Raw genomic sequence first — 12,729 nt, forward strand, 5'->3', positions numbered from 1 at the left:
GCCGTACATTTTGGTTTTTAGGCCTGTATCAGGCAATATACATTGTGTGAAAAGAAAAATTAACGTTAAAATTCAGAGGGAAAGAATATTGTGTCCATAAGGTCATGAGGAGCCTAATTGTAGAAGACCATTTGAAAGCTGATTCTGTGGTAAAAAAAAAAAAGAAAGAGAATGCTGACAAATGAACCTATTGTACTAAAATCAATTATTAGTTAAGCTAAATGCCAAGCTGCATTGAACATAATCTGCTGGCAAGTGGTCGCCATGTGTGAAAAGTGTATTGAAAGTGTTTTTGATAAATTCATTATGCGGTATATTTTTGACATTCAAATAAATTTAGTGTGATCCTTATTTATCAAAGAATCAGACGATGAAATTTTACTCTAGACACAAGATTTTTCAATCACCGTTGAATAGTCAAGGATTCATGATGGACAATTTTTGTCTTGTACGTTCGTCTGTTTTCTACCTGTTTGGTTTGTTCGAACAAAAACTTGTATCTTACCAATTGTTTTCGATTTGTTGGACCTATCTGCCATGGATTTCATATTTCGTAATTTATGTACAGTATATCCTCTGTTATAGGACATTTTTCCTGTTTCGAACGTTTTAGGTCATTGGTTTTTAATCTGTAAAACTTTGGTCATTCAATATTATCAAATAATAATATAACAGAAACCACTCATAACTTTTTCACCATTTCACGGGGGAAAGTGCTAAAGCGCGCGCGGCTAGTGTGCAGGGCATCTGCAACTTATCTATATTCTCTCGCTCTCTTCTTGTAAAATAACTGATAAATGGACACAGCTGGTCAAGTTCTGACACATTAAAATAAAGCTTCTAACGCTCTTGCATACGCACATGAAATAAGCTAGAACTAATATAAATATAACCAATAGGTCTATCTATTAGTGTATTGAGCGTAGGGTAATGGTTAATATTGCTAGTACGAGTTATTGAACCTGCATAATATATACCGGTACCCGCTTCGTCACTTTGATCTACTTACCTGTGAATTACCTATAATCTATAAATACTTCTGCGCATGCCAATGAGAGGAAATCTATTTTGCAATAGCAGATTGCAAACACGGATGCTATCGTTGTAAATATTAAATCTTCGGTGTCAGGATTTTTAACATGAGAAGGTCGGACATTTTTTTTCTTAAAAACATCCGACTTTGTTTCATGTTGAAGTTGTTAGTATAACTTGATCGATGTCCGTGGGTGATATCACTCAGAATTCGTTTACTGGAATGGAGAAAAGCGGTCCACCTCCCTCGTTGCCCCCTGCCTATTCAGGACCGAGCACTGGTTATGAATTACCGGGAAACTCGGGGATTTCTGTGATTGGAGCGACAGATATTGTTACACCGGACCAAGTACATGAATTAAGTAAGTAGTTTTTATCTATATAGTCATGATTGTTTGATTAATTAAATACAATGTAAGTGATTGTTTATTGTTTAACAGCGAGTCGGGCAATATATATATTTCAGCAAAAGTAACATTAATTTATATCTGAAGTCCTTTATATTAAATCTATATCCATGAATTAAAAAAAAAACAACAGAATCAAATTTACACATCTACATTATTTGTGGGTCATATACGTGGATGTTTGAAAGACTATTTTTTAATTTCAATATAATTATCGCATTCATCAGATATGTCATTGGCTTAACATATAATTGTATATTTTTTTTACATTTAGGTCCACCGCCGGCTTATGACGCCATATTCACACGAAGAACTACAGATCCGCCCAAGTCATACAAAACGAACGCGTACAAAGGAGATGACCGGAATCTCTGGGAAAAAGTTCACGAATGGTTTGAATTATCAAGTAAGGGACTATAAATAATTTTACGCAAATGATAAAAAAATAAGTTACAAGCCCTTGAGTGCGGATTTTAAAATTTTTAAATCACAAAATTTCCAATATTTCTAAAAAAAAAAAAAAAAAAAGTTAATTTTTGTGTTAAAGAAAATGTAATATTTCTGTAAAGTGCAATCATGCTCATTTCTTATTTATGTATATTTTATCCCCCCACCCCTAGTGTTTTTCCTCATAAATTGTATCAACCATACCATTGTTTTAGTAGGTTTATTATTTAAGAAAAACAATCGTTGACTTTTAACATACATTGTATCTTAACCATGTTTACTTATTGAAAACCTTACTGAAATCTATCGATTTCTGGTTATGTGTTTTATACTTTTGAAATGTTTAAAATAATGAAATGATATTGATTCTGAAACGTTCTGTAAACATTCAGCAATATTATGCATAAAAACTCTTAAGAATTAGTCAATGTCATATTATTCAGCTAGAAATAGACAAGTCAGTCATCTATGTTCCCAAAATATAAGCAAATCATCCTTATTAAAGAAAACTATTATTTATATATATATATATATATATATATATATATATATATATATATATATATATATATATATATATATATATATATATGAATAATATTACACACTTAGTAATAAATACAAGTTATTATTGATATGCATTTTTAATCAATAAAATTTGAGCGTTTCCCCCGGCCTTCCCTCTGTAACAACGCCAAAAGGACTTTTCAGCAGTATTTTGTATTAAATTGCAACAATTGGCTTGGATTGATATCCGTAACCAATAAAATGAGATTTTTAGCATATGCGATATGGCGGACGTCACAATAGCCGTATCAGCCCTGCAGGGCTGATAGGGATTTGCAGGACTGATAACCTATATCAGCCCCGCAAATCCATATCAGCCCTACAAGGCTGATACGGCTATTGTGACGTCAATATCACACCCGTAGTAAATTACACACAAAAACAGTACTTGTGATCATACACAATTTTTGGTGTGTTCATATTCTCTTAATTTTATCTTTTTGAAAATAAGGTTAATCTTAATTTACAAATACATGTAATAGATTATTTTCAAATTACGGATTGAGTGCATTGAAATAGAAGTAGAAACAAACCCAAAATGTATGAGACAATAGACCATGTACATGTATGTAAGAAGTCTATGCATGATAATTTACTTCTTTTCTTCTCAACTTAAATGTATGCTGTATTTTATTACTAAGTATGTAATAAATATATTAATACATACCCTTTTCCACATCACATTTTTCCATATCATATCCATCCTGTGTCAGCCCAAGACACCAATATCAGCCCTCGGTCCTTCGGCCCTCTGGCTGATATTGGTGTCTCGGGCTGACACAGGATGGATATGATATGGAAAAGAGTATGTATTATTCTCTATATAAAGCACAATTTACAACAACTCTTACACTAATATAACTGCCCTAAGTGAAGAAATATTCATATAGAAAGCACAAAGAAATTCACTTTTATAAGGATACTCACTTCCGCCCCAGCCCGGGGTTGAACTCTCGACCTACGGAATCTGTCTCCTAGCAGTACAGGAACAGCGCGTTAGACTATCTATCTGCTGAATATTTCTTTATAAATATATAAATAAAAGTAAATTCTATACTCAACGAATTTGTACGAAAGGTGAAACATCCACATTTATATTGGCCCATGAATAAACTAAGATCAATTATGTAATCTAACATAATAAAATATTGATTAAATTAAATTAAAAGATCCATTGCAGTTCGGGCACATTTAATACACGGATTCTTATGTTTCAAAAGAAATTTTCCGGATTAAAAAAAAAAACATCTGTATAATTACTAAAACAAACTTTAAGTTATGTAATATAAAGCATCCGTATCATTAAAGCAATTAAACTTTATGTGATAATATACTTGTACTACTTGCTTCCCCAGAGTGTCATCCAGTCGTCCTAATGAGGCTTTGGGCTTTACCATGTTTACCATATAAGGATTTTATAGTCCCTACCTATCTTATTAAAATCAGATCTTCGATCCACTCCTTTATTTTTTATGTAGCGACAAAAAAGGAGTCGATCGAGGATCGGATTAATCTAACTGAAAAGATACTTTAGTCAAAATTAAGATAGAATTCTATAATTTTCCGATATTATTTTTCATTTTCAGTTCTACAGCTGATAATATGGTTGGCATGGTTAGCTTTCTCTATTTCCTTCATCACATATGGTAAGTCAAATTTTAATTGCCCTCTAGGCAGTTTCTTTGCCCTTGACCTTTGATTTTGAAATAGAATTATGTGCTTCTTCAAGATTTTCGATTCTGCTTTTCATAAATGCTGATAGGGATTGAAATGCTAATTATAGATTAAAGACATTTGCAGTTTGTTTATGATACTTGATGATTTGATCGTAATAATTAATACATATTTATAAATATTTTAATCCGAAGGAGTAAAATATTATTCTATTTTTTAAGGTTTGATTTATGATGGACAATGTTCGTGGAGAAAATATAATAAGAAGGGGAAACTGGTACAAGAAGAGAATCTGACCGACTTTATTCGAGCCGAGGGCGGAGTCATGTGTGGCACCATCGTCTTCGTCCTCCTGTGTCGGTTGCTGGAGGTGCTGGACAGATTCCGGACAAAGCGCCACTCCAGGAGTGACCTTGAGGGGTATAAAAAATGCGGAGGACATTTGTTTTTCCTTATCCTGATTCTCTATGTTGCTAATTTTGGATTGTGTATTGGAGGTAGGTTTTATGATGGTTAACTCTTTTTTGGGTGGGGAGGGGGAGGGAAATAATGTAAGATTCAGAGGCTAGCAAATTTAAATTAAATTTTTGGAATATCTGAAATTTTAAATACTCAGTTCTTTAAAAAGGTGTTCTTTACCTAAATATTTTATTTTATCCCTTTCCTAAGCTATCTTCACTGTGAGAGATGTTGATTTTTTCCCCCAAATTGTTCACGATTTTTCCTCATAACGCCAGAAAATAATTTTTTTTTTCTGAGATTATAGAAATTAATGACATAGTATTAAGATGTTTTTTGCGGAGATAAAGTGGGATTATTCATAGACAATGACTGAAAATTTTCTTTCTCTGAACACATGATATTTTTCAGAATATTTTCAAAACTACACAAAGATTCTATTGCAAATGGATGCTAATGATTAGTGGACACGTATTTAAGATAAAATAAGAGAAGTTCCCTAAAAATGGCTGACACCTCAGCCAGCATGATCCATCGCGACTTTAATTGGGCCTTTCCTGGAATACAGGACACCCCCTTTTCACAAACATTGAAATAAATGTTCGAAAACCTCCTATCTGTGGAGCATGGAGTTAAACTTTTTTGAATGTCAAGATTTAACCCAAAATTTACTAGAGAAGACGAATGCAGCATTATCAGTAGAATGCGTCCTTAAAGGGGGCCGACTATAGTTTCCATTGCGCAATATCTCGCGCATCATAGTAAAATGAAGCGTATTTACTCTTTTAAAGCAACTTTTTTTCACTTTATTCATAAAACTATACAAACTTAAGAAATTAAGTGTCAAAAAATTTTATTATAATTTTAAATAACTGATTTTTAAAACGATTTTTAAACTGACAGGTAGATTGGTGTCGCAATAGTGTGTTTTTGACGTTAGATAACGTGACGCTCTCAAAGATGGGGTAATAAAAAATGTTGTAAAAGAAAAAAATAATAAACATATATTATAATTATGTTCTTGAATTTTTAAACATAGGAATTTGATAATCTCTCCGTCATAATTATAATTTTTTGAATAAATCCTTTGCATGGGTCATATTGTATAGTGCTCTATAAAAACAAGGAAATTCGTTTTTTTTTTTTTTTTTTTTTTTGGCATTTTGAGATGCTCCCTCAGGAAACAGGGTGGTAGAATTTTGTGGTTCTTACATATAATGTACAACATAGTATTACTCATATATTATAGTTTGAGCAAAAGTCTATTGCAGTATTTGTATAAATTGCTTTAAAATGCGAAAAATTGGCACTTTCCTAAATAATCCTATAATTGTAAATGTACCTGCATTTTGAGACGGTCCCTTAAAAATACCTGGGCGATACACTTTGCATGTACACTTAAGTTAATGTAAGTTATAAATGGTATAAAAATGAATAGTTTCGCTATTGTAGTTTTCACACAATAAAACCGTAGTCGCCCCCCTTAAATTGATTTTTTATGGTCACCAGTTTTACTATATTTAAAAGCAAAATCAAACAAAAGACAATTCTAGGGATAGTTAGAATCGTGTATTTTTAATAAGTGGTCACCAGTTTTACTATATTTAAAAGCAAAATCAAACAAAAGACAATTCTAGGGATAGTTAGAATCGTGTATGATTTAATAAGTCTTACATCTAAGTATTATTGGTCTTTATGTACCTGTCACAAAAAGACTATGTAACTAATAATATGCATACTATTTGAGATTAAAAAAGATATGGGTTTTCTTAAGATATTTCTAAATAAAAATATTCTAAATAAAAAAACCAAGGTCTTTCAAAAATATAAAAATTAATGATATAAAATTTAAATATATTGTTATTGAATCCTTTTGCAGGAGGTACGAAGGTTATACCGTTTTATAATGACCATGGCCCAAATACAACCCACAAGTGCAATGAAGAGTTCTACAGCTTTTACTACCACGCCAAGATCGCGGAGCTGGTCCTCCTGATGCCGTACGCTCTTTATGTCCTCCTGGGATTGTTTTTTATTCCTCATCTACAAAGTAAGTACGAGTATTGTTCACGTTCTTTGTACCCAGATTTAACAATAGCGGTTTTCTGATCAAGACTTGTCCTAGTGGCGTTCTACACTAGCTTAACGGAATATATTGTCGCTAAGTGTAAAGGTATATACGGATAAGGCTAAATTTGAAACAATACACCTTTACATGTATACAAATAATAATGAATGTGTGAAAATCATTCACAAAATCTCTCTTTCTCTTTCTTTCTCTCTCCTTCCATAGTGAGCTTTTCTGCTTTATGAAGAGTAGAAGTTTAAAAGAAAGCTATTAATATATTTTATATCTATTCAAACAGAGAAGTGGTTTCTACGACGTAAATGGCGTCAGTGGGTCAGACTCCTTGACGCAGACCAAGATGGCGTCATCAGCACAGACGACATGGAGAAAACAAATGCGAAGCTGGAACACATTCGCAGAATTGTTGGTGCCAGAAATACAGCTCTGTCAGTCGCAAACCAAAAGAAATGGTGGAACGACCACATCTTCAAATGTGGACCCGGAAAAGATATATCAATGGAGGATTATATCAGTTATTTAGAAGGAACTGTTGGCGCGGTACCTCCTCATGAAAGAGCAAACAAAGTTAAGCCCTTCATCACCGGATTTTTCAACTTCTTCTCGACGGAAGATTACCGGAAGAAGAATCTTATTCTTGGAGAGGAAGACTTTGTCAAATTTTGGACAATTCTTGCGGATGTCGATGAACGCCATTGTAGAGAAAAGTTCGTCAAGCATATACCGACCCCTTTAACAATGGCGTATTTTCTGGAGGATTTTGTGGCCTTTACATCGCACGATGAATTTTGGAATGAATACGGCAACAGAGTATATAACGTCCTGATACAAAGATCAGGTAATTGCTGCGATGTGTAGAAATAATGCATTGTAGGGACTGTGTTGTATGTTAAGGTTCCTCAAACCCAGTTGGCTGAAATTAACTTCTGCTTTAATGAGCAACATTAAGTTTTTGTTTTTTTTTAAATAATAATAATTGATATTTTATTTAAATTAACATTTTTTTTTCAAATACTTCGCGATAAAGAAAAATAAATACAGAAAGTTCAGAAAGGCCTTAATAATTTTATCATAATGAAAAATATTTCATTTAACACAATAAGAGTTTTCTATTTTATAAGGGGGTCAATGCACCTTAAGATTACGGTGTACAGGTAGAAGTCTATATGTAGAATTTGTTGATTTTGCCATATTTTAAACTGAGCAATCTGCTTTTTTTTTGTCCTTTTTTTGTGCAAGTCACAAATTAAACTCGTTCATCTTCTTGAAACAATTTATGACTGAATTATTGAGTCCATTAAGTGTAGCAAATGCACACTATATACATGTAAGTACACAATAAATACATTACAGAACTGTATTTTTTCACTCTCCCATCCCTAGCCCCAACTCTCATCCCCCAAAAGCAATGATAGTATTACATGTTTAATTGTGTACAATATTCTTCAAACATTAGTACAAATGTACAACTTTTTATTTTGAGTTGCTTAATATGAATAATATTAAAGATCCATATCAAATTTGATATAATGATATACTTTGTTTAATTTTTACCAAATTGTTCAATTTCGTACCTGTGGACTTTTAGCGAGACGCAAGCAATGTTGAAAATTTATGTTGTTATAATGTTGTGATATATATGTACAATGTCCTTTTAAATTAAATGGTTCGTTGTTGTTTTTGTTATATAAATTAATCTAAATATCATCTTTGCTAGCGAAGATGACTACATTGTTGTTTTATTTATGAATGGAATATAATAATTATTGCATAATATTTATTAATTAATTAATTGCATTACGTCTTTTTTATTATTGGACCAAAACATGTATTTGTGGTTCTGTTTTTATGTTTAAGATTTTGTTGATATTATCATTATAATGAAATATTTTTATTATAAACATTTGCTACTTGAACATGATTTTTATTTAATATTTTTAATGACTTTAATTCAAATAATATTTGTTTGCAATGATATTATTACGGTTTGTTTATCTGACAATCTTTTTTTTGAAGATCAATTTTTTATAGAAGAATTGAAAAAAGAGAGGTTATTTAAGTCCTAGCCTACAAATATCCGTCCTATATATATGTAAACATTTTTTTCCGATTAATTAATTTAAAAGTTTTTGTTTTTTAAAAAAAAGAGTCTCATTTGTAAATTAAAAAAAAAACCTGGCACCGTACATGTATGGTCATGCTGGTCATTTCCTCTGTTTCTCTGCAATAATATTATTTCTTTGATGTGGATATGTGAAGTATTGTTAAATATGTAGAAGGTATTTTAACAAATGTTGTGTTTAAAAGGAATAAATATTTGAAAAAAATATGTAATTGAATACTGGTCTTTATATTTGTTGATATGGGATATGTATCAACCTAGACCCTTTTCTTTTGGATAAATTTAGTTCAGGGTCTGCTGTTAATAATAAATATACCCCCCCTCCTTTGAAAAACTATTACATGTACCTGTCCGACTCTAAAAACTAGTGAAAAATATGAAATGTACATGTACACCTTATTGGGGTCATATTTGATAAAGCCCTCTCCCAATTGCAACTAAGGATAAAAAAATTGGTAGGTAGGTGTATTTTGGGGGGTTTTTTTGGTAAAAACCAATTGGGTAAATCCCCCCCACCAAATAGATATAAATATAGACGAGGCCTGAATTTTTTTTCCCTGGAGTTGAAAAAAAAGTTCTGAATCCGCCCGTTTAAGTCACTCGACAAGCAGAGAAAAAATAACTTTAAGAGGGGCTAGGGTTGCTAATAATTGTTCAATGTCTTGAGGAAAAACGAAATTAATATAAAGGTTTAATCAAAACACATATTAACCCCCCTCCTTTTCTTTCGATGATTGAATAGTTCTTAAAAATATTATTATTATAGCACTGTAATTAAAATATTTCAGTTGTAAATTTATATATTAAAAAAGTATACATGTGTTTATAATCTTAAAATCCAATATGTTAATTAAATTGATAATGTACATAATGAATTTTTATGTACTAGGTACCATGGATGTCATACAACAACAGAAATCAAGACATTTTAATCCTATGAAAGCCCAGAAGGCTCATTCGAGTTTCCAAATACGAGATTCGAAATTCGAGATTCAAAATTCGAAATTCGAGATTCAAAATTCGAAATTCGAGATTCAAGATCCAAACGAACCAATCAAAAGCGGGTTCAACATTTGATTATTTCCCTTTATTATGTTTTTACTATCAAGAAATAGTTCAATATAATTATATCAAATGGGTCATTTGATTAAATTACAATGCAAGAAAAAGTGTTATATATATTAGAGGGAAATTTAAATAATTAATGGAATTTTGTCACAAAAAATATTTTTATTTATATTATTTTTAAATATTAAATAGACATATATCAGAGTATATATATTTTTATTGTTTTTGTTTTATGCATTTCCTGTGTTAGGAAAACCACAGGTACTTGTGAAAGGTAATCCCTCCTCCCCCTGTCACCATAGGGCTTTTTACATTTTTTTCACAGTTTTATTTATTAAACGTGTGTATACAATAACAAAAAATTGTAAAATCCCCAGAATAATGCAGCATACCCCCCCCCCCCCCAAATACCCACTATACATTATAAGAGAAGGATTTCCACTGTCAACTGTTACCCCCATTGGTGTTAAATGCATTTATTTTGTTTTAACTTTATATGTCGATTCACACTGTCTCTACATATACAATGTATTTCCAGGGGCGGATCCAGGAATTGAAGTTAGGGGGGTGCCAGATTCAGGCAGGGGGTCTGGGGGCCGCCTTGAGGCCCCCAGTGGGTCCAGGGCAAAGCCTTTGGTGGGGGCCCAGGGGGGCCGAAGCTCTTGATTCTGAAGTTTTGTAGGGGAGGTACCGAGTAGACATTTAAAACATTTTCTCGACAAACTATGTTTTATGCTAACTTGGACAATTTTAAGGGGGCGCGCGCCGGGTGCCCCCCCCCTAAATCTGCCACTGAAATCCATGCTATCGGACTGACTCTGCATCACGCCACATTTTTTCCGTAAACAGCTTTCTTTCTTGTAAGTGAAATTCAGCGATTATTCTGGGGGAAGCGAACCTATTGTAAGGCTACACATCAGAGAAATAAGCCCCGGGGTTCAATATCAAAGTTCCAAGTACCTGGTAAAAATTAAGACAAGAAACATGTATTGACGTAAGCGTCAAAAATCGCAAACCAATTAATGTTCCTTTTATGAAGCAACTAAAGAATGGTGGTCTGTTTTTAAAATATCTTATATTTATCTTTTAATATATATCCTCGTGATATTAAAAGCTGTACATTGCATGATTTTCTTAATTATATAATGCATGTGTCAGGGTCAATTACTCTGCGTCAACAACTTTTGAACCGTGGGCCTGTATGGCATTTACATTAAAAGTTTAAAACTAAAATTAAATGTAATCTACAACTAGATATGCAGTGTAGTTTAATTTAATAAAAATATATTATCCTTGCTCTCTCTTAGAGGAACTTCGATCCGCCACTTCATTTCTTGAATTGTGAAAATTTGGCACATTGTAAAACGCGCATTACTGCTAAGGGCCAAATCTTGAATATTTTGTAGCCTGCTAAGTCTTTTAATGAATTTACATTTAACCATATTTTTCAAAATGTTTATATGTGTACATATGTGCATTTTATATACGTACAACAAATCCCGTTTGAATTAAAATTGTGTAATATACATAACGCTTTTATTTCACTTGAACACAGAAATTTTGCATTTAACATATAAATTTCTACAATTATTTACCTCATTCTTCATATCTTAATGTTAAATATTTTTTATTTAAATTGTTTTAACTCCGCAGAAACGCACAGCGATGAACTTTAATCATATAAAATCTCCTGGCGGCCGGTAATTTGTCATTAATACAAAAATATAATTATATACTCCTGATATATGTAATCTATTTAATGTTTCTATAATATAAATTGAAATATTCATTATCAAAAATCCATTAATTATTTAAATTTCCCTCTAATATATATTTTATAACACTTTTTCTTGCATTGTAATTTAATGAAATGACCCATTTGATATAATTATTTTGAATTATTTCTTGATAGTAAAAACATAATAAAGGGAAATAATCAAATGTTGAACCCGCTTTTGATTGGTTCTTGGATCTTTAAGAAACTCGAATTTTGAATCTCGAATTTCGAGCTCGAATTTCATCTCGTATTTACAATGGGCCTTCTGGGCTTTCGTATAATCCCCCCTCTAACTATTTGAATTCATTTCTTTTTAAAGAGATCTACTGTTTTTTGTCTAGACATCGGGGTAACTTTAATGTTTCGATCTCTCTCTCTCTCTCTCTCTCTCTCTCTCTCTCTCTCTCTCTCTCTCTCTCTCTCTCTCTCTCTCTCTCTCTAACAGGATAACGAGTTATGAAATAAACATAAGCTGCGTGATAGTATAGTATTGATACGTATGATTATAAATACTCAAATACATGTACATAGGATTTGCTCAAGAATGTCCGGTTTGTAATGGTGATTTACAAAATCTCTGATGTCAACACAATACATCTTAACTACAGGCAGCCATAAAACCTCATTTTATTTGTTTCTGTTGAAATAAATTCTGATGGAGTACTTTAACTAAGCTGGTCACTGCCGATTCCTCAGATTTCGTCACCAAAACAGGTTAGATCATTCTTTTTTTCAAATGTGCACTATTCCATGTGCATCTGTTTTGGAGGGACTATATTTTGTAAATAAATACATCTTAATTGTTGCTCTATAATATGATAAAAGAAGATTTTTAAATTATGTATGGTCATATACATTTATAGGTCACAAATACAAACGACGAATTATAAAATAGAGAAGAACTGATTACATGTCCCTCCTTTTTTGACAAAATATAAGTTTAATAGTTATAGTGAATGGTTGCTTCAAGTAAAATATTATAACGATTGCATTTTGTCTGAACTATGGAACTTCCGAGATCAGATCTGTTCTTGATAAATTATATTCTGAATATTTCTGTCTCTGATGTACATGTACATGATGTAGGTAT

General features: G+C 31.9%; 1 protein-coding gene across 1 annotated transcript; it reads left to right on the forward strand.

Moving 5' to 3' along the window:
- Positions 1-948: 948 nt before the first annotated feature.
- On the forward strand, positions 949-8,327 carry LOC134275618 (uncharacterized). The gene is made up of 6 exons (XM_062757887.1): positions 949-1,394; positions 1,714-1,845; positions 4,040-4,099; positions 4,349-4,624; positions 6,466-6,636; positions 6,953-8,327. Exons 1-6 carry the CDS (start codon positions 1,217-1,219, stop codon positions 7,528-7,530), a joined length of 1,395 nt encoding a protein of 464 aa, XP_062613871.1. The 5' UTR covers positions 949-1,216; the 3' UTR covers positions 7,531-8,327.
- Positions 8,328-12,729: the final 4,402 nt, after the last annotated feature.

The sequence above is a fragment of the Saccostrea cucullata genome, unplaced genomic scaffold, assembly GCF_032062105.1.
Source record: "Saccostrea cucullata isolate Sc308-1 unplaced genomic scaffold, CSIRO_AGI_Scuc_v1 ctg1027, whole genome shotgun sequence".
NCBI lineage: Eukaryota > Metazoa > Mollusca > Bivalvia > Ostreida > Ostreidae > Saccostrea > Saccostrea cuccullata.